This window comes from Trachinotus anak, unplaced genomic scaffold (assembly GCF_046630095.1).
Source record: "Trachinotus anak isolate AG129_WGS33_773 ecotype Australia unplaced genomic scaffold, CSIRO_AGI_Tana_v1 ptg000018l, whole genome shotgun sequence".
Taxonomy (NCBI): domain Eukaryota; kingdom Metazoa; phylum Chordata; class Actinopteri; order Carangiformes; family Carangidae; genus Trachinotus; species Trachinotus anak.
Genome location: NW_027273869.1, coordinates 12,209,148 through 12,232,485, shown reverse-complemented (window position 1 = coordinate 12,232,485; position 23,338 = coordinate 12,209,148). Strand labels below are relative to the sequence as shown.

General features: G+C 39.3%; 1 protein-coding gene across 1 annotated transcript; it reads right to left on the bottom strand.

The window, feature by feature from the left end:
- Positions 1 to 8,475: 8,475 nt before the first annotated feature.
- LOC139634860 (sodium- and chloride-dependent GABA transporter 2-like) lies at positions 8,476 to 23,094 on the bottom strand. Its single transcript, XM_071501553.1, has 16 exons — positions 22,922 to 23,094; positions 22,336 to 22,528; positions 21,636 to 21,770; positions 20,862 to 21,002; positions 20,576 to 20,693; positions 19,393 to 19,443; positions 18,443 to 18,572; positions 17,784 to 17,918; positions 16,012 to 16,115; positions 15,780 to 15,904; positions 15,196 to 15,308; positions 14,969 to 15,106; positions 13,923 to 14,025; positions 10,966 to 11,066; positions 9,730 to 9,876; positions 8,476 to 9,605 (listed from the first exon to the last, which is right to left on the bottom strand). Exons 2-16 carry the CDS (start codon positions 22,523 to 22,525, stop codon positions 9,438 to 9,440), a joined length of 1,899 nt encoding a protein of 632 aa, XP_071357654.1. The 5' UTR covers positions 22,526 to 22,528; positions 22,922 to 23,094; the 3' UTR covers positions 8,476 to 9,437.
- Positions 23,095 to 23,338: the final 244 nt, after the last annotated feature.

Genomic DNA, 23,338 nt, shown 5'->3' with positions numbered 1-23,338 from the left:
CTCAGTTCTGACTGGTGAGGCCCCGAGGCCATGAGGGGTACAGTATGTCAATCGCCCAGTTCTGGTGGGGAACTCTAGTGACAGCAGCGTTGTGTGTGTTTGTGCATTGTGCATTTGTGTTTGTTGTGATGGTTGAGTTCAGCTCTTGCCAGCTCCGTTACCATGGTATTTCCCAACAGAGAAGGGCCCGATCAGTGAAAGGGCTCGTGGAGTTTTGGAAAATGAAATGAGCAGTGACTGCTGGCAAAGACTCTGGAAATGTTTGACCACAAATGCGATCATGCCAGTATCAGACTCTGACAAAATCAACACAGAAAGTGATCTAATATTCATCCTCAGTGTCCTTGCTAAAAAGATTGATCTGTCTTATATTTCCGTCCAAAGTGTAAGTAAAAGATTATTTTAATTTCTCTGTCCAACTTTAAAAATTGTCAGTGTTTTGAGATATCCAGCATGCACGTGTGTATACACACACACACACACACACACACCATATGCTTGCTGCTGTGTTCCACTCTACTGTATCTGAACTATCTGCCTCCTGAAACGCCCTTTAAATTTCAATTAATCTGAGCTCTGTCTTTAGGCAGACAACTGCCAAGCAGTCCCAGTTTATTGCTCATTGCCCCCAAAGTCCTTTTATTTCCTGATTTTTTTCTAATGGAGACTCTGGGCAAAAATAGTCTGGGATATTACCCCTGTAAAACAAGCTGTTGTTGTTGTTACACTACCTTCAGCAGTGCTTCCCCCTGTTTGCAGTCTTTGTGCTAAGCTAAGTTAACCAGCTGCTTATATTAATTTGAAACATTTCACTTCCTCTAGGATGTTTGTTCTTTACATTTATTTCCCCTAAATTATGAAATGAAAGTATTAGCTTAAAATTAGATGACCATATAACCATGTATTTACTTATGTGACAAAACCATTAAAATGTTGATCTGTGACTTGCTGAAGTGTAGCGCAACAGTGGCTCAAGTAAGAAGTCACAGAGCAAATGATTCAGTTATCAGTTACAGTACAAACCAGTATCCATTGCTAAGTTTGCCAACATAAGCTAACATTAGCCACCATAAGCTACTGGTTTCATGGTAATCGGTTAATCCAAACACCATGCAACCATGTTCTTAATATAAAAACATGTGCACTTGGGTCCTGACATACAAAGTGTTACATCCATAGTGGATACAGTGGAGCTATCAGTGTTGTCTTTTTAATTACTCTTGTGACAGTAACACAATGACTTCATTAATATTAATGGAATTAGATATGAGACTTGAAGCCCTTGTGTTTCTCATGGCAGGTAACCTTCTAACATTAATATCTGCTCCAGATATTCTATCACCAGCCAATTAGAGAGACTAATGAACATTCCCACAATGCCCTGCCAGCACTGTACTCAGTGTCCATTGGTTTGCTGATAGGTGGGACACTTGGTAGATAGGGGGTTTCAAAAGTGAGAGATTAAATCATATTAGAAGCTTAATTACACCCATAGCGAGTCATTCATATCAAGAGCAGATTCTGTGTAATCTCTACTGAGGTTTATTGTCCATGTGGACCCAAAAGTTGATAACTGGCTGGATTGGAGTTGTCAAAGCTGGTTTTCATCAATCTGTTTAGAGCGTCCTCTCCAATCAGTGCAGCCTAATTATGATTCCAGAGTGTCCACGGCCAAGAATAATAGGAAGCAATAATGTAGACGACAGAGGCAGAATGACAGAGGTAGAATGTCATAGAAGCAAAAGTTAAGTTTGCTCAAGTTATGATGCTCATGTCAAAATTTGGTCGGTTGGCACTAGCCTTTTTCCCCTCTTGCAAAAAATGTGGATAGTAAAACAAGAAAATTAAAAAATGCAGTGAATGAAAAAACAGAGGAAAAGTATAAAAGAAATAGAAGATGATAATATTTCATGCTCTGCAAGTCTCCCGCAGGTTTCTTAATTCAATGTATTCAAGGCCCTGAGACCAAAGATACAACAGCAGAAACAAACCCATAACATTTCATCACCCAGGCATATTTTAAAACCATTCTTATGAACACTTGGCTGTATATTCCAACATATTTTGACATTTAATGTACATGAATCTTTGTTTGTGAGGTATGACATGTGGTAAAGCCAGCGTTAAATTTGTAACAGCCGCTTAACTTGGTATGGATACTTCTGAGATTTGCTGAGTCTGCATGCCCAGAGATTAACTTTAGCAGCACAGTCATTTGTATGCATGAGCTCTGGTCCTGTCACTGCGTAATGAGTGCCTGTAGCAACAACAAAATCATTTCTCAAAAGCAGAGTAAGGGCTCATATTTAAAGTAAATCATGTGTGCAGTTTTGAAATTGTTAAATTCTGTAAATTATCCGTATTTCTTTGGACTAATGTCTCCAAAAGAACCTACGTTCCCGCTACATTGTGGTGAGTCTGATTTATTCCGTATTGATGTTTGTCATCATAATGCTGTATGTTGATGCTGGCAGATGTCAAATGGAAAAAGCTGTGCTCTGCAGGCACCCTGTTACTAGTGAGGAAAAAACTGTATTTGACGCATTACTATGGTTCAGGAGTTTAACTGCATTATGATATGAATAATGACTCAGCTAATGTTGCTTTGGTGCAGAAACACTAAAGAGAAAAGCGTAACAGTGGTCAGCACAACCATGACATTAGTGGAAATGCTGTAATAGCTCAAACATGACATACAAAATAAACTTTGTGCACTTTTTAAATTAAAGCCTGGGAGGGTTTTTAGCTCTCCTATTGCTGTACAACTGTCAGATGGATTGCCATGAAACTTTGTGCAGACTTTCATGTTTCCCAGAATGATGAATCCTAACCTCTGACATTTCATCCAGCATCAGCAGTAAAATATCTCAACATCAACTGGATGGATTGGCAGAGAAATTTGTACTGACATTCATGGTGCCCGCAGGATAATAATTCTGACATTTCCTCTCATGCCTCCAGCAGGTTAAAATGTTACTTTGTCCAATATTTTTGGTTTATGAACAAATACATACAGTATTGCATTTGTTCATTTTGGGAGATGTTTTTGTCAGCCTGAGCTATACTTTGTGTTTTGTGCTCATCATCAAATGTTGGTATACTAACATGCTAAAATAAGATCCTGAACATGATAAACCTGGTAAACATCAGCATTGTCATTGCTAGGATGTTATGCCATGTTCATGTCATATCTGAGTTACTGTAATGACCCTTTCCCCACTTCTTCTCTACATCAATCGTCAAGTTTATGAGGGAACACTTCAAAATATTCAACTGGGTGCCAAAAAGTAGAGAACTGCCATCAAAGTCAGTTAAAGTGAATTAAATGCTGATTTAATGCACAGCATTTTTAACCTTCACACCTCCAGCTCTTCAGTAAAACAACCGTCACTCAACATTATCACACTCAGGTATAGTGAGCATCAAGTGTTTCTTGGCAAACAGCTAGCTAGCTTTCTAGGCAACATGACACCGAAAAAGCAGAGCTAGTGTTTGTGACTTTCTGTTTTGTTTTGTCAGTGTTTATTGACTAAGACAGCTGGAACCATCCCGTATTTTCTATTAAAATGCTACCATTAGCATTTAGTTCAAAACACCACGGTGCCTAAGATGGCTCCAGCCTCACACAGCCACATGGCTGTAGACTCTACATCAAGTAATAAAGATACAATTATACTACTAAACATAACAGTAATGAGACAATAATTCAGACTAAAAACCTATTTAGTAGCATTTATTGGGAGCAGGTATTTTCTGCCATTACAAACCTAATGCTGAGTCATTACATCATGCATTTTTAAATTCAGGTTATTCATTTGAAAAATATTCCTCAACAACCTCAGTAACAAAAAAGGGCCAAAACTGTTGCCTTTGAGACCTCCTTGTGAGCTTCCTTTAATTCACATCACGTGTCCTGGCCTGTGAATCAATGCAGTGGTTCTTATAAAGCAGAGAACACCCAGAGGCGATAGGTATGCATAGATAGGAGGCTAATATGACCAACATTTTCGATCAGTAATGCAGCAGGACAATGCATGCCGCATAAATTTCCACAGGTTAAGGACAAGCGCGGGGCAAGGCACACATCAGAGAGAGTATGATTGTGTTAATGAGAAGGAAAGAGCAAAAAAAAGATAATGAGGGGGGAAGGGACAGAGAAAATGTCTGCAAAGAATGAGGGGTAAGAAAAAAGGTATATGGATATCAGTTGGGAGACAGAATGAAAAGATAGTGAGATAAAAATGGGAAATGTTGATATGTCAGAGCTGTGCCTGGGTAGATGAGAGGGAAATGAGATGAAAAGATACATAGAAATGGGAAAAAAGACTGTAAGAAACCGAGGAAGACTGGAGACAGATGGAGAGAATGAAAGAGAGAATGAAAAACATCAGATAAAAATAGTGACAGAGGCCATTGAAATGTCTTCATTTATAGTTTGCCTGATAACAAATCCGGTAGTGTTTCACTGGCATCACTGCAGAGTGTGTCACTCCTCCCTCGAGATCTAACAACAGCCTCATTCTCCATTTCATTCTGCTCTCCTTCCATTACCCCTGAGTCATGTTTTATCATTGCTAAGTGTCTCAAATCCTTGTGACCTTGTTATATGCAAAGTCGTAGCTGTTTATGTGCACCAAAATAAATTACATCGAGACATTGTCACCATAAAAACCCCAAAGAAGCATTCAGGCAGAAATACAATCTATTTAATGTGGAACTTTTTGCAATCTGTTACTGTGATGCATTCAGTGCCTTCATCCAAGTGATTTTGATCAAATGGTCGGCTGAACGATAAGGTCAGACATTTTTCTTTTTCTCAACTCTTGCCCTGTGGGAATTTTTGCTAAGCGCAGCAAACAGTCAGGGGCTTCATTAAACATTGATGGAGACATACTGTACGGGCAGGATGGCCATGAGTGCAACACTGAGCAATGCATGTCCTGTATTCAAAAAGAAGTTGTCCATACAAAAATGTGTTTCTATACACCTGTTTTTTTGAACATTTTCAATTTGTTCATACAGAAAGTGAATGGAAACACTGCAAGAAAAAAAGAAAGAAAGAAAGAAAATAAATATTGCAAAAAAAATTTATGCTTGGCTGAGGTGGAAAAGGTGATGTATCGAAAAAACGACAATGCAGCAAAGTGCAATGGAATGAGACTTGGTAAACAAATGATGTACATGAATCACATGTCCTGACTAAAAATAGAAGCAGAGAAAACACTGGATATTTTTGAAACAATAAGACGACTAACCATCCTCAAACTAACACATGAAAGAAACAAATGCCATGATCCCATCACACTTCTGTTGTTTTCGAGTACTGTTTTCACTAAAATCGTCTTTACCTGAATCTTTATCACATGTTAATGGATAGATATATTCAACATCCAGTTTCCTTAAACCAGACTGCCTTCTGTATTCACAATTAAAATGGGCTAGTTAAGACATCAATAATTACCTGAGGAGATAATGATTACCAATCAGTCACAATAATGAGCCTGATAATATCACCCTGCCCATAATCCATCATTTGATCATGAGGAACAGGAAGCCAGTGTGATTTTCATATCATAAGCCCTTTAACAAATAGGGAAAAATAGCAGTACACATGCAGGCGATACCAATAAATATAAACCAGGACTTAAATAGTTGAGACAGAGCATGACAGTAGATTTTACTCTGCAAAACTCAGGCCGTAACATTAACATAGGATTGAATATTTACATGAACATTTAGGTTTTGTTTATTTCCCCACTGTGGGACTAATAAAGGCGATCTTATCTTAGCAGTCATAGTAATACTCTTGGCTGAAAAATGAAATAAACAAAAATGAAGACATAAGTTGAATTATGTGTAGTTCACATTGGCTTCCTGCGGGTTGTTGTTAGCCTTGTATGAGAGGGCAGAAACGACTCATTACATCTATCAGGCTGCAGAGATGATCAACAACAAACACAGTCCAGCGGTAATGACTGTTGTTTCTAGAGATGCTGGAGATCATGAAAAAAATGCAGTGAAGTCCTGTTGAATCTTAACTCTTTTCACTCACTCAAGTCTTTTGGTTTTTGATAAAGGATGCAGAATGGATCCAAAAACACAACCTCTCTTGATCTCTGAGAGCAAACTTGTTTTTGTTTTTTTACCAATTGAAGGATTTCTGGCTCAAATAGTTTGAGCTTTCTCAATTTTTAGCCGCAGAAGGTTTTCATCATTAATCAAGCATAATAGTTACATGGACGTTCTGACTCAATAACCAAGGCAAACACAAACAATCAGTAAAAATATAGAGATCTACAGTCTTTCTCTGTGTTCATTCATTCATCTGCACTGTCACAACATGCCTTGAAGTCTGGACAAAGTCAACATATGAATTGTAACTTTAAGTATAAAAGACAAAAAAATCATTCAAAGCAAGTGAAATGAAACCAAACTACTGACAGGGGAGAGTAGTGGAAGCCGGCCTGTTTGCCACCAGCTCATATAGAGGAGAGAAGCAATGAGTCCGGGTGAACTCAATCACCCTAATGAATCCACCCTGCAGGCTCTGGCAGGGAGAGGTGAGGGAAGCCTGTTAAGTTGTAAGGTTTGGTGCAGCTTAAATTATGTTTCACAACATGAAAGCACGGTAAACAAAACATAATACAATACACTAATAATAAAAACAGTATGTGACTGGAAACATCATCTAGCTCTTGCACTCAACTGAGTATATTTCAGAAAACTACTTGAAAACTTGGAACACACGTGTTTTTGATTTACATTCTGCCGTCGTCCTCCCACATTTAACTCAATAGATCATATCTTCATTTAGTCTCCAGCAGTGTTGGCATAGCTCCCGCTACTTTCACTTTCCACTTTTATGAGACAGAATGAGGAAAGGTATAACAAAGGCAAAGTATCATTCGGGGGGATCCAAGCTCATTAGTGAACTGAACTAATGATTAACTCAATGTAATATCCCAGCATGCTCAGATTTGCCAGGTGATTTCAAATCTAAGACCAAACACTGACTGGTTGACCCGCTGTAAATGTCTTCAACTGCTAAATCCTGTCTTTAATCACACTTGATTATTTTCTGTCATATTTTTGTTGCTTTTGATTTTTCAAAGCTCATTTACAGACGTTTATCCGTCAGGAGAGGCCAAGTGATAGATACTATCGAGTTGGATTAAGTCCAGTGTTTTAGGGACTACAAGTCAAGATTTCTGTGCTTCTGCTGTTTCGATTTTGATCACTCTTTCTGTGACTGCGTTAAAACTGCCCATAGTTAGAAAACCACCTAAGACAGGTTGTTTTGGTGTTGGTGTTATTTCTAATATTTAAATTTGCTTATTTGCCTAAACTAATACGGTTGTTAACTGCCTTAAGGTGATTTGGTTGGTCCACTCCTGCTGTTGTTAAACTTGCATGTCGCTAACTGTCAACAGGACATGTACGAATGCAGCTTTAGATGTGATATGCACCTCACTTTATACAACTAATAATACGCTTGTGACAATTTTAAGTAAAAACTTGAGCTAATGGGTCTAACTGGATCAAAACAACCCACTGGTTCGAGGTGGAGCAAATTAGTTTAGTGTTGGTTTTAGCCTACTCATTTTAAGTGTCTAGTTTCCGCGACAACTGTTAACGTCCTGCTGGCCTTATTTTGTTCATCTTGTTCTGTCTTTGTATGACATGTTGAGCTATAGCCAATTGTTGGTACACGAGCCAATGGTTGGGGTTTTCCATTACAGTTACTCTGGCTGTGGCTGGTTATGTAAAGGCTGATGGATACATCACTCTAATTATATATACTGGAAATGTTGCACCACTTGTAAACCTATAGTTCTTTACCCTCAGGAAACTTGCAGCTTCTAACATAAGCACAGAGCCATCAATATACAGAATGGGGGCATGACCTCACATATTCCTGCTGCTATCCTCCAACACTTGAGGTGCATTAAACCGCAGCTTCTTAATGTTGGTTTTTATTTTCTCATTAAGATAAAACATACACCCGTGTTACTTCCATGTTGCTTTTTGACCCACCTGACCCTCCAGTGGGCTTTTTGGCTTTTAAGGCCAGATGTTTTCAGGACTGAGGGTCATTCTGTGGCGTTGAGGGCGCAGTGGAGGGAGTTGGGGGTAAGGGAGGTGGGAGGCAACTGGGCGGAATTGCCTGTTAATTGAATGCCGGTTTGGATTACACAGATGACTGGGCTTGGCATTACAATGGAGCAAGTTTGTGTTCACCCAACCACACGTATCCTGTGACACCTTTTCATGTCTGTTTATGTATAACTTTTCTTTTTTAGTATGAACGGCAAAAAGAAAGTAGGAGACACACACAGCTGTGGAATATTTTTTGTTTTCTTGCTTCAAAAGAGGAAACGTGAGATCCATTCACTGAACTGACAAGCTGATCATCCTGGACTTTTATTGAATGTTGTTCCTCTCTGGTCAGAAATCAATATTGACAGTCAAAAGAGGCACATTGCACCAGGATATTTAGTTTATTGATTCATTACATTTATCACCATCTGCACACAGTATAGACATGTAATGAACTGAAGATATTTGGCAGATTCTCAAACAAAAACTGGTTTTATAAAACAGAGATATATGATTAAAAGGTAAACAGTATCAAAAGAATCAAGTTGTTCACTTTTGGTCATGGTAACATCACAGTTAAACAACATAATTCAGCAATATTGACATTCTGCACTAACTGAGATTAACATTGTAGTTTAAGTTTATCTAAGTCTGTTTACAGGTCTTGAAGAGTAATGCTGCATGTATGAAAAAAGTCTAAAAACTGATATCGATTGAGGGTGAATAATTTGAAAAAGATCAAATCTGGCAATATGGAGTTAGAGAGATGTGAGCGTACAAGACCCAACACCAGAAAAACCTGAGCATACTAGACCCCACACCAGAGAGACCTGAGCATACTAGACCCCACACCAGACCCCTTCCTCATCTGTTCTCCAGCCTAGCAGCTGAAGGCTACATTAGGCTTTACTAAACAACCAAATCTCCATCCAACCTTTTGGCAGTTGAGTTGCATTGTGGGTAATATAGAAACCAAATTTTGACAAGGAAAAACAATGTTTGCAATAAAAAGGTGATGTTTTTAGTTCTGGTTTATCAAGTTTGCATTGTAACTGTCCAACAAGGTGAAAGGAGTGCTAAATCAGCGGAGTACTCTTTAAAGTACTTATCTAGGATTATAGGCATATAAGACTATATACATTACATGGATTTTTTTCTCTTTATTATTCATTATAAAAATTTGCAAGATAGAGACTAACGTCCTAACAACAACAATAAAAAAAACTTCCTGACTCATGTAAACATTTGTAAATGTTTACATGAGTAAATTTGGTGTCACAGATTTGGAAAATTCATTGACGCCATCTATGCACCATACTTTGCTGTGTTATGAAGAACCATCAAACCCTCAGGGGTTCCTCCATCATCATCTTCTCGTTTCTTTCGTCCGCCCTCCTGATCGGTGGCCCCTGTGACTTGAAGATGACGTGCTTACATAGTGTGAGTACTGGCTTGTGTGGCCGAGCCTGGCGCAGGTCGCTGGATGGCGTGGACATGTTTAGGGGATTCTGATTCGTTGGAGGAAAAGGCGTTGTAAAACCCATCACAGTATAAAAGTACAAGCTGAGAAAAAAGTTCAAATTTAGCTTTATCTCATTAAACATTTAAAATACAATTGTTGAATTCACTCACCCTGCACAGTGCAATCAAAATGAATGCTGGGACGCATATCAGTGGAGTGGCAACTAGTAGTCTGGACAAAGCAATCATCGAGGCGCTGAGTTGATAACCGTAAATGCTGACAGTCCCAATTTGTGTCAGGTTGTACAGCACTGTGAGCTAGGAGACAGGAAATGGTCCAGTTAGAGAAAAAAGAGGAATGAAAGCTGAAAGCTATCATCCCAACTTGCAAAGGTGAAGCCTGTGCTAATGATTCACTTTGATTCAAGGTATTATTTTTCAGAAAAATTGGAATATGGTGCTGTTTAGCAGAGGACTAACCTTGCAGTATGTTGCAGCACCCCAGAGCACATTATGTGTCTTTCGTTCAACTTCATAGGTGGTGCTAATTTAAGGACAGTACCAGTTTTTTGCATATTGTGCAAAAATGCTGTGTAAAATGAATCTCCAAGATGTGTTTTGAGAAAAAGAAACTCAAATAACTCACACCTAGCCATGACCGTTTATTTTTGTTACCATGATGACAAAGGTCAGGTATGCCGCTATCAGTACAGTCCGTGCGTTTATTACTGTAACCATGACAGCTAAGGTCCATTAGGGGCACTATTTCAGGTGACACTCCAATGGGTCATATCAGAGGGTTGAAAAAAACATGTAGTGCAGCTTTAAAGCTCATATTTGTGCTTCAGTGCGCGAGGGTGCCAAGAAGAAAGAAGTTTCAAAACGAGGCATGCTTGCAGCTATTACCTTGAAAAACCATGACGCAAAAAAGCCCAGCAGTTCTTACACTGTATGTGCTTTTTGTGGCTTGACATACATAACACCTCCTTTAACGGACTTACTGACACCTAGTAAGAATTAATATCCCTGCTGTACTTTCTGTTCTTGCACTGATGCAGTGAAGTGCGTTTTAAAGAGAAGAGTCCACATTTTCAGGTAAAGGCAGCTTCTCGCTTCTTCATTCTCATATGTGAGCTGAAGAATAATTACTGATAAGGCAAAATGAAGTACGTTAAACACTCAGCGAAGATGAAAGGCCTCAGAGAGGGAAACAGGGAAAAGTAAAGATGAAGGCGATGAAGGGCAGCAAAAGATCTGTGCTCAGACGTAATATAAAGAAAATAATGAATACAAACGAAAACATGAGAGGAAATAGGTACTAAAGCAGAGAGGCAGCATGAAAGCAAGGTAGAGACGCAAAGTAGTTGAATCAAGTGAGAGAGATGTGACCCAGGTGTGAGGACTCACGATACAGATGAGCGGCGTGACGAACAGCCAGCAGTACTTCAGCACAGGGAATGGCCTGTACCCGATCATGTCCTCAATGTTGTCATAGAAACGGTCTGCACCTGCATGGAGTCATGGACAGGAGGTGATAGTCATTCAATGGACAAAACTGTTTTGTTTTTGCAGGGAATATTGCATATATTATAGTATTACATACAGTATTACATATACATTACACATGAATGTTACATATTTACTTTTGATACTTTAACTACATTTTGCTGCTGATCCTCAGGTAAAATTTAGAATGAAGGTCTTTTACTCATTCATTTGCTTTACTTAAGTAAATTATTCAAATACCTCTTCCACCGCCGTATAAAAGTCATCGTTATTATCAAAGAACCTCAATCTCAAAGGAAAGGTTCTGGGGTGACACTTCAATTTACATCTGTCTTAACTGTGTCTGTGCATGTATCATTTCTTGAACAAATCTTTGTGAATCTAATAACCAGGCCCACTCTAAGCTCCTGCCACATACTGCACTGATTTATTGTTGTCTATGTTATGTTTTAATACCTAATGGGGAATAACCGAGCTGTTAATGAGGAGAAGGGAGAGAGGTGGAAGAACAAGCAGCAAATGAAACAGATTGTAGGTATACAGGGAAATAAAACTCAAAACTTAATCTCAGGAAGAATCGTGTGGTTCAAATGAGGAGAAAAGGAAGATTGGTGAGACACCAGCTGTGGGCTAATGTGAAATAGAAGAGGCACAGGAGTGGAATGGGAGATGAAGATGAGAAAAGCTGCACACCTTCAGCTGGCAAAGAGATGAGGAGAAGAAGAGAGGAACTATAGACAGAGAGAGAGATATTAAAAAACAGGAGGAAACTGATTGAGATTGGTAAAGTGCATGACCTCTCTGAGGGAGCAACATCCAGAGCTTGATTTCTGCAAATGTACAAAAGTAACTTGTCGAACCTATTTAAGAAAGCAGACGCAGCTCCAGGAATGATGCAGAAATCGACCCTGAAAACTAACTACATGTTTGCAGAGTGGGTAAGTGATTGGCCTCTTTTAAATCTGGGTGAGGACGTACTGTATCTTCACACCTAAATACAGACTAGGTTTGAAGAGGGAGAGAGGGCAAACAAATGGCTAAAGAACTCAAACTGGGAGGAGAAAGCAGCTGCAGGAACAGATTGATATCTCACTCTACATCACTTTGCTGTAGAAGATGTGTGGTTGAACCATTGCGTGAAAATGCAATGCACTTGTCCAAGTCACAGAAACTGAGTACGTACACAAACATATTGTTCATGAGAGCAATATGTTTCTGCAAGTGACACATAGCGTCAGTTTCATTCAAGAAAATGACCTGTTTTGAGAAAAGTATCAGTACAATACAGACACTCTGAGAGCTGAAAGACTAATATGAGAACAGAGGAGCTCTCCACCCACATGATGTAATTTAGCCAGTAATAGTGCTGATAATGAAGGTGTAGGAAGTGCTGAGCACTCAGAAGATTGATCCTATTTGATGGTAGAAGAAGACTGTTTCGTGGACATGAAAGATTAATATTTGTAGTACAGGTAATGGACGTATCCTGACACATTTATGGAGAAGAAACATCCAACATTATATAGAGAGAGAGAAAAGAAATGAAAATAAGGAGGTTTGTGCTTTAGTGGGGAAGGAAATGTCTGTTCCAGATCTTTAACATATAGTTGAAGGTGCTGGTTTCAGCCCAGTAGATGGAGCACTGATCCTTCTGGTTCTGGATTTACTCTATAAACCAACTGCTGAAGCACAGAATGACTCTTGCTGCTAAAATACTGACACTGGAACACCTAATTTTCTTGTCTACTGAATTTTGTGAGCAACTCTCCCAACTCTCTTAAGGGTTTTGTTACAAATTCAGAAATCAATACCCAAAAATGTCAACAGAAATCAAAACAATACAATAGATATGAAGCTACAGCCGGCAGACAGCTTAGCTTAGCATATAGACTGTACAAAAAACTAAGTGTAAAAATTCTGTTTTTTGTACGGATTAAACAAACAAGAAATAACGTGAGCCTTCAAGGTGCTTGCTGGCAAACTTTTTTTTACCTTTGGGCAGAGCAGGGCTTGCTGTTGCCCCTTCTTTCCTGTCTTTGTGCTAAGCTAAGATGACTCTGCTAGTGTCTGTATCCTTATGTTTACTGGACAAATGTCAGAATGGTCTCAATCTTCTCACCGAACATTTGGCAAAAAAAATGTTTTGAGTTTTTCCCAAAATGTCAAACTATATCTTTAGAGCTGTTGAGCGTGTCAGACATAAAAGTTGAAAGCACCTGATAAACAGTAGTAAAGAGAGCTTTTGATGCTCACATAATATCAAAAGTAAACACAGAGCAAAGGCTCAATGTGTTTCAAGTGGATTCCAAATTGTTGCAGATACCCCATCTATGAGCCAACTCACTCTAAATATTCTCAAACATAACTTGATGCACAGTCCTGTGATCCTTTCAATCTCATCAAATGTCTCTTTTCATGTTGTTGGTAGAGCTGTTTTCATTTTACTCAGGATAAAAATAAAATGACTGTGGATTTCAAAGTTTTTTTTCTTTATCTGAAGTTTTCTCACAGATAAGATTACACAGATACAGATTAGTTGATTACACTGATGAAACAAATGCTGCAGTCGGAGTCACATAAGATGAGGAAATAGGATGAAGCTGATTTTGACAGCTGCTGCGAATGTAGTCCGCCACTGATGGTGTTGATATTGTGAGGACAACAAACTACAAATTTCATACACTAAAGGTCATCACAGACATTTGACATCATACTAATTTAGAGCTGAGTTAGTGTACTTTATTGAAAGAGCCTTCTGATATTTAGAAGAAATACATTTTCAGAAACTTAAATTACTGGAAGTCAGATATTCACTTTGGTGTTTGTCATGTAATGCACTAGCCAATGACATGACTTACCATACACCCAGCCAATGACAACAGTTTCAGCAGTGGCAATGATGAGGAGATTGGTTCCACTGACACCGTAGTTGTCCATTAACGTGAAGAGCATTATCCCTCCCTGAAACATGAGCAGAAAAAAACAGATACAGAACAAAAGTCATGGCGGGTAGAAAGAGATATGTAGCTGTCAAAAGAACACATGAGCTGTGTTTTTTTTTACTTTCCTGTATGAACAATAACTTTTACTTTTGGTTTCCTGTAGCTCAGGCCCTGTTAGCGGGGCACAACATTCCCATATCTGAAATATCATGATATGAAATGAAATGTTTTTAATTAACGAGACTAATAGTTTACAGCCATACTAGCGGCTCTACAAGGCTGTAGCTACTTAGGCCCCCCTGTGACCCTGTAAGGATAAGCAGTATAGATAATGGATGTTCACCATCTAAATTTAGCATGTTAGCATGCTAACATTTTCTGCACTAAATACAAAGTACAGATGTGGAGTTTAAAAGGTACTGGCATACATTTACTAATTATCACAAAGTATAGTTTTAAAGGTATCTGGTCATAAAACAAAGCATCAGGCAAAATTATGACCAGAGGATGGGGCTACGTTATTACAATTAATTCTGTGGAGAACATACATTTCTGTACCAAATTTAATGGCAATTCATCAAATAGATGTTGAAACATACCACCGAATCCACAAAATGTAATTACAATACATCACAGGAACCATGAATAGCTGTAGCTAGCTGTAGCAGGATAAATAGTGACAGCAGGGTTATGCTTTTTTGAGCAATCATTGCTGATTCTATTTTAGTATAGATGAGTTACTGAAATTATTTATGTCAGGATTCAGTAGTTAGGATAACATAATTACATATATTATTTTCCTTAATATAGCTTATGTTCATCTACCTGTTGTCATCTGACAGTTAAGTTGATCTTCATCACCGAAACAATCAACTGTACACTTTTCACAATTATATAACTTGCTTTTATAGTATCTACTTTTGTAACAGCATTTTTCTATCCTCTGTCTTCCTGCACTCTACCTCAGTGATGAGTGGCAGCCCAAGTAGGAAGCAAACGACAGCAATGACCAGGACCAGTATCTCTCTGCGTCCAGGCCTCCTCAGGTAACGTGGGAACAGGTCGGTGATGGCTGTGGCCAGGCTCTCCACACACACAAACTGTGGGCACAGACCTGGAGATTACCTCATTGGTGACTAGAATATGATCCTGAGATGCTGTATACTGTATGATGCATTATCTACAGTACCTGACTGTCTAGGCCCAAGAAGAGGATCATGAGGAAGAACAGCACAGCCCAAAAAGATGAGCCAGGCAGCAATGACAGAGCCTTAGGATAGGCTATGAAGGCCAGACCAGGACCTGTAGAAAGCACATGAACGCATGTATTACCACATTCTACTTGAAGACAAAGGTGACCCCTTAAATTTAAACTTAGAAAGGCTTAAGAACGGACATGATTTGTAAACGATGGACTTAAAAAGTGTTTTTTTTTTTTTCCTTATCTGATTCATTTAAAGGACAGACAAAGAATAAGAATAAGAATAAGAATACTAGCAGCCATAAAATATGAAAAAATAGGGCTGTAGAAAGTCAACATCACTAGTCACAGTGACTGAAAAGTGAAATGCTTTCAGCTGTAGCTTAACACAAGATGCCATCTTGTGGACATTGGTGGTCATTGTCAGTACTGCCAGCATTAAGTCACAAAGCATAAAAATAAATACAGCAACTCTTTTAGGGTATTTCAATGCCTAAATTTATCACATGAAGCTGACACTGAAATCAGCAAAATATTGCAGAGGGAGAAAAAAAAATGGGGTGTTAACCCACCACTAGAAACAGCTTGATACATCGGTATGTCAAGGTCATAAGCCATGAATCCCAGCACTGAGAACACAACAAAACCAGCAAAGATACTGGTGGCGCTGTTCAGACAACATAGCGCCAAGCAATCCCTGCAACAGAACAACAAGACAAGCATGTTCTGTCAAAGAGTACACAAATGAAAGACTGTACATGTGATAATGTACCGAGAGAGTGACATTTGAGTAAGGACACTGACCTGTAGCAATTGTTGTTGTATTTGTTGTAGCTTCCCAGAGCAGTCAGAACTCCCTGACACACGACATAGGAGAACAGCACCTGAGTCCCTGCATCAATCCACACCTACAGAGGGCATGAGATTGATTTTTTAAATATGTGAGAGTTACATACGAGAATTTTAGGATCTTGAACATTCACATTGTTGAAATAACCCACAGCATATGCTTTCCATCAACTCCTTTCCTAACAAAGCAAAAGAAAACTCTTTGGCAGTTCAACACAATTAACCAGATCTTAACCAGATCTGTCCAATATGTTTGTGTGTTTTTTTTATTTTTTATTTTTTAATTTATTCATTTTTGTTTTGTTTTATTTATGCCATTTTTACAACTATGTGAGTGTGCACCATATGTGTAATTGTATTTGTGCACATGTGGGTACAAATACAATTGTGCAGTATTAGATGACTGCGTGCCTGCAGGCCCTCGTCCTGACAGCATCTGGTTAACATTAAAGGAACCACAACGCTGTAAGTCTTGCCCACTGAAAAATAGAGTTGGCAAGACTCCAAACCAATATGCAGCCCCCTACTCAGGCCCCGTGATAGGACTGACTGGGAGAAATAGAAGCTTCAAGTCTGTGGCAACGGGTATTCATTTCTCACGCTGGATAAAGAGGAAACTGTTGTGTACTTAGAAGCATGCATTTTATTTTAAAGCCCTCTTGGCTGCTCTGCATACACATTCACACACACACACACACCAACACATGGAGAAGAGGAGACACATTCACACATTAAACAGACCCCAGATGTAGGCCAGAACTCCATTATGATTTCCTCTGCAGTTTGAGCAAGGAACAGATGCTTGCACGCTAAAGCAAGAAGGCTCATTAGAAACAGATCTGTTTTCAGTTTTGTTTTTAAGAGCATATGGCATTGCATAACTCTTCTCTCTGACCCATAACTGCTTTCACCTGCTTTTGACATCACCCCAAAATATATTCTCACAGTATTTCCCCTTGTTTTTCATCCATGATTATAGAGTAAGATTCCCACGGTGGTTCATAGCTGTTTTACAGAAGATATAACACATCAGTGTCTGGAAAGACACTTCACAGGAATGTTCAGATAAACATATGCGTACATGCACATATACAGGCCCAAATGGGAAGAGGAAGTGACTCCGCGCCACCCAGAGACAAATATTGAGGTTTAACCCTGCAGGGATAATATTTGACCCCTGACGCTAAGAGTCTTGCAGTGAACTGTCAAGAGGAAGAGAGACAGACAAAAGCAGAGGGGAGGGGGAGGGGGATAGCCATTTAGTGGGAGAAAGACCCTTTTTAAGTGGTTGTAGCTGGACAGATGCTGTTATTGTGCAGCAGCGTTCCACCCAGTCCAGAATCCACGCACGTTTTTTCTCTGTTCAGTTTAGAAATGACATCATTACAAATGAATGACAGACCCACTATAACAATGTATAGTGTAACATGTAACAATGTCAGGCTTTTTATAAAGTCAGTATAGAGGACAGGACACTGTATTCATCCTGTTGGAACACAGAGGAATCTGACAGGGGGACAGGGAGAGAAGTGTTGAGAAAGAAATAGAAAGAGGACGTTCTTATTGGTTGTGAGGCTAACGCTCTGAGTTGAAAGCACACTGACTATTTATTTGAGGGTCACACACTGGATTTCAGATGTCAGCACAGCCGCTGAACTGTGCATTGTGTGCGTAAAGCAAAACAAACATTGTTACAAAGACAGTTAATTATGACATTAAGCTCTTACTTGGGGTTCAGTGAGTTTTGATAAGTCAGGGAAGAGGTAATATCTTATGCCCTCTGCAGCTCCTGGGAGTGTCACCCCACGGAAGAAGAGGATGATCAGCATCAGGTAAGGGAATGTAGCTGTGAAGTACACCACCTACAAACACCAAAACAGGCATATTATCATCTTATAAAGTTTATATGGTCAACATCTTAGCAAACAGTTGCCTATGACATATCAAGCAAATACAGAGCAACAAAACATAGTATTTAGGTGTCCTGATGAGTAAAAATCCAGTATTCACTCATTTTAGCTCTGTTTTTGGTCTCCACCAACTTCCGGGGGAGATATCCTGCTATTTAGTTTTTTAACATCCTACTATGCTAACCAGCTAGTTGCTAACTTTCTCAGTCTGCCTTTTGGTGCTGAGTAGGTAGTGTACAGTGATTTAACTTCAAAAACATGTGTATGCTGCAGTTGGAAATGATGCTAATGAGAGCTATGAGACCGACCCAAATCAGTGTGGTTATGGGCTGTAAAAGTCATAACAATTAGCTGGAAGATGCTAAAACACTAGAGCTGAGGAAAATGCAGAATCAGTTCTCTAAACAACCCCTTTCATAAGACAGCTGGCTTAAGGGACAGCAACGTAATATCCTGTAGGCTAAAGGAGTATTCACCTTTCCTGTGGATTTGACTCCTTTCCATATGCAGAAGTAGCATATAACCCAGGCAAGCAGGAGGCACAGAGCCAGGTCCCAGTGTACCTTACCCAGGGACATGTCATCTGACATTCTTAACACACGGTGACTGTGAGAAAGAGATTGGACCCGTAAACACACACATAAAAACACATGCAGACATGCACAAATAACAAGCAGAAATACAGATGTGCAATGCATTTTTTTCTCAAGCAGTTTCTCCCACTTCAGAAAACACAGCCTGGTACAAATGTGTCCTGACTCCTGAGAAGAATGCATTGAAAGCCATATATCCATTTAGACAGACACTGTCCATGACAGTGGGAACAAATTATATACTGCAAAAAAGACCAAACATCTGCATCTCAAATACAGATGTTAAAATGGCTCTCAGTTTACTTTTGATGGCTTCAGTTTACATTATACAAGCTGCAGGGAAAAGAGCACGCATTGTTCTCATGATGCAACACAGATGTACTGTATATAGCAAGTGATTTGCCAATACCTCCTCTCACACCAGATCAGGAGATTATCATGTGAAGAGAAGCAGTCATGTTTTGAAATGGCTAAGATTCAGAAAAAAAACAAGGGAGGCAAACAACTTTCTATCAAAGTTGGAAGCTGAACCATATGGTGTGAGTGGTCATTCGTGGCTCCTGAGGAATGTAACTGGCTTGTTTTCCCTGCTGTGTGTAGATGGCCCCAGTTCAACTTTTGTTGATTCACCATTAGCATCACACTCACTCAGCACCCCAAGAGCAAAGATGTCTGTTTGGTATCTGGGAAGCATTAAGGGATGTTGCTGAGGAATGCTCCATCCAAAAATAACCTCCCTGGGGGTGGGGGGTGGGGTGGGGGGGGTGAGAAGGATTATGACTGTCATGCTTTGTTTTTCATGTTTAAAGAAGATAAGTGGGTGTGTTTCTTACAACCAAAACTCTTCTTCCGGTGAATTCATCATGAATGGATCCGTTACATTCCTGGAAGAATTACAGGCAGTTAAATAAAGTAAGTTGAAATCATAATAATTTTAAAAAATGTTTAAGCTTTTTTTGTTTTTGATAGGCTACAAACTATTGTCAGTCAAGTTCTTTCCAATGCAGTTTTTCTAAACAGCATTACACAGACAATACAATGAATGTTTAAAGGGGTGTTAAACCTGCAGTGTGAAACTTCCTAGGTTTTTCCGTCATAGGCTCTGTCATACTCCTGCTGCTGTGGCCTACTCTGTCTCTGTTGCTACAGTTGTGCCCCTCTTCAGCTCAGGCAAATGAATCATCGTTCATTTATGCCAAGAGTTAAGAGAAGATTCCACACATTATAAAACGACTGATAGTGGATTTATGAGCCTGATAATGACAATAAGCCTGTCTGTGGCCAAATTCTGTGGCAAGATGCAGCCACAAAACATTACAAATTTGTAGTTGAGAACTTAACGAAGGCCGAGTTCGAAGATAGGTGTGGTCAGAGTACTAAGCAGTCTTATAATAATGTAATATTGACTACTGAGTACTCATGGGTCGGGAACGTCAACATGTTGAGGGGCGTCTCAGCTGGTGTGACCCCAGCGCAAGATGGCCTTTTGGCTTTTGTACATATTAAACAAAAAGATATGATGTGTTAGTTAGTGGGCTTCTGAGGTGCTGGTCAGCTGTTTTTGTTACCTTCAGACATATTAAGGCAGAATAAGGTTTCCCCTGTTCTGTATGCTAAGCCAAGCTAACCAGCTGTTGGCTTTAGCTTCATATTTATGTATAAGAACGGTATCAATTTCCTCACTTGACTCTTTGCAAGAAAGCAAAGAAAGAAAATAAGCGTTTTTGTTTAACTATTACAATTTGACACCCTACTTATTTTTCTAGATTTATTGGGTGTATTTTTCACCCCTAAACTGTCCCAAGGCATCAATAAATAGTGTTTTATTACAGAAACAGATGTAAGACCCTCCTCCTCTGACAACATAAAAGCATAGGTGTGTCTTGAAGCTGCTAAATCTATGGAAGCCAAGACTACTCCCATACTTCTTATTATCCTTTTTATGTATCACATCAACATGATGAATACCCACTATGAATTCAGTATGTGTCACAAAATAGTAAAGATGCAACTTACTCATAACCAAAGTTCTCAAAGTAGTCAGGGGAGGTGATGTTGTTTAGGAATGACCAGTTGGAGCCAGGGCGAAACAGCTCGGGGTTGGCAAAGATGCTAGCGTGACTGTGACATAAAGCTACCAGGTTGAGGAAAGAGAGCTAAAGATGAGATGGACGGTGCACACTTCAAAATGCTAAAATGTGTAGCAGGATTTGTCTTGTGTTTCCTCTGAAGCAAAATGTAGTGTCTGTGTGTGTGTGTGTGTTAAATTCCATACTGCTAATAAAATACAGCTGTGTCTTACCAGAGTTCCAGTAGTTGTCACACGTGGACCAGGGCAGAGGACTTTGAAAGGAGTTAATCAGGTAGAAGATAGCCCAGGCCAACACCACAATGTAGTAGATGTTTAAATAGATCACAAGCACTTGGGACGCAATCCCCACCCCTGCAGGGCGCAGTGAGTTTTCACATAGTGAGTAAAAGTTTCTGGCCGCTTTCTTCTTCTGTGTTATGAAACAGTTACAGCTTCTCTGTGCTGGCTTGGCTCCCAGTCTCCGACACTGTATGCATGCATGTGTTATGTATTCTGATATAAACTGCACATGTTCTTATAGATCTCTTTAGTTTAAAATTACAAGGAACCAACCACCAGAACTGCCCACAATCAATAAAATGTTCCCTTTCACTTAGCATTTATTTTAATGTATCCTCTGGCCTGTATTTGAGCAACTGGTTGAAATTTAGATAATGTGGAAAACAAGCCTGACAGGGCAGGGTTGACCACTTCTAAATGTTAAAGTGAACCACTGCATCACATTCAAAAACTGGCTCCTTAACATCCCTCAGAAATAACTCTACAAGTTTAGAATACTTGCAAATGTTACTGTGATCATTTATTGGTGTGTGAAAAAACAAGATTTAATCTCCTGCTATTTACAAAATGTATAAGCGTGCCAGGCTGCAAACTGCCATATTTGTTTCCAATAACAATGAAGAAAGCAAAATGAAAAACAGGCATTTCCTGCATGTTGACCAAATAATTCTTGCATGCAGAAATCTGTCTGATCCTTGTTTTTACCCTCAAACATGGGGCATATCTTCCTCCAGGCGGTGATTCCCCCCTCACTAGTGTACTGGCCCAACGCCGTCTCCAGGAAGAACACGGGGATACCACAGAAGAAGAGGAAGATAAAGTAAGGGATGAAGAAAACACCTGAAAAGAGACACAGATGAAGATGTCTTCTCATGCAGGTTGTGTTAGACACGGGTCTCACAAATAATACGTGTTGTAATGTTATGGTCTGAAATACTGGTCTTGCACCATCTAGTGGCAATGATGATTGTGTACACAACCTTTAAGCCACAAATCCCCTGAGAAAACGAATTATGTAACTAGCTGCAAGTGGATTAACTAAGCTAAATTGTACTGCGCAAGAAATACATGACTTTTTAAAATATATATAAAATCATCATCATTAAATGTTGTCTGACTATGTTGACAACAATGGAAATCCAGTTAGCCATTAAGATGATGAAAAATGGAATTGCCTGTTTACTGCTAATGTCAAGTGACAGATTTAAGACGATTGATGCCCTGTGTTTTTGATCTGACCGTTTTCCACGTCTTATTCCGTTGCACATGCACATAGTAACACATGCAAACGTGTACTGTCACACAAGACTCACATGTGGAGGAACACCCACGTTTTCTTCAAAACTATTGCTCAACCTCGTCAGGCATTTATTTAATGTCTCAGCGAACAAAAGCTGTCCCTTACCCCCTCCATTTTTGAAGCACAGATAGGGAAAACGCCAAACGTTTCCAAGGCCAATGATTTCCCCAGCCATGGAGAGTAAGAATTCCATTTTGTTGGCCCATTTCTCCCTTGGCTGAACTCCCTCATCAGGAGCCCCTTTCTGTGGCCCCATGTTTCTAACAGGGTCTTCTTTGGCAGATTCCTCCGTCATGGTCTAGTTTGTTGCATGCAAACACATAATAAACACTTGATGAAAGCAAACCAAGTCTCTTATTTTCTCTGCAGCTCTCTTCTACCTATATGCAAATCTGGAACGTAAGCCTCTACAGTTTTAATGATAGTTCTCAAATTTATCATAATATTCATTAAATATTATTATTTTTGTAATATTATTATTAAAGTCTCTTGCTCTGGTTAAATCAATCCCAAAAGAAAGAGAATGTGACAAACCCATCAAAATCCAAAATGCAATGAAGTAGTAATTACTTCAAAAACATTACCAATTTCTTAATATACCAGGAAGAAAAAAAGGAAAACATGCCCTAATAAAAGCAGATTAAAACTATAATCTCTGGGGAAAAAAAAGTTATGAATGCATGTGACTCACCCGTAAGCTTGCAGTGGGTGCCGACCGAAAAGTCCTTTGAGTGACTGAGCGAAGTTTGAAGAAAAAGATAAAGAGGGGAGTGTCCAGAAGAATACCCACCACACACACACTCGAACTTTCCCACTGACACGGAGGCTGTCCTGTGTACCCGTCAGTATTTCTACTGTTGTATGCAAACAACAGAAACCTGTTATGATTACAAAATGCGACATGTTTCTTAACCACTCGGATTAAATATTAATGATGTATTACGAATAGGGCGTGTGAAAACAGGCGTCTTGTTCTGAAGCTTGGCTCAGTCCGGTTTTTTACTGATGCATTAAATGGTGAGCTAGAACATAATCAAAGACCAATTTCAGAAATTGATTGACAAAAATGTAACTGGAATTTGCTTTATTACCGTTCATGTGCAGTTAT

Coding starts and splice junctions, on each gene's coding strand:
- LOC139634860 (XM_071501553.1), bottom strand. CDS start 22,525: ATGACGGAGGAATCTGCCAAAGAAGACCCTGTTAGAAACATGGGGCCA. Junction 17,919..18,442: donor GAGTCAAATCCACAGGAAAG/GTGAATACTCCT, acceptor TGGTGTTTGTAG/GTGGTGTACTTCACAGCTAC. Junction 11,067..13,922: donor TGTCATTGGCTGGGTGTATG/GTAAGTCATGTC, acceptor GACTCCATGCAG/GTGCAGACCGTTTCTATGAC.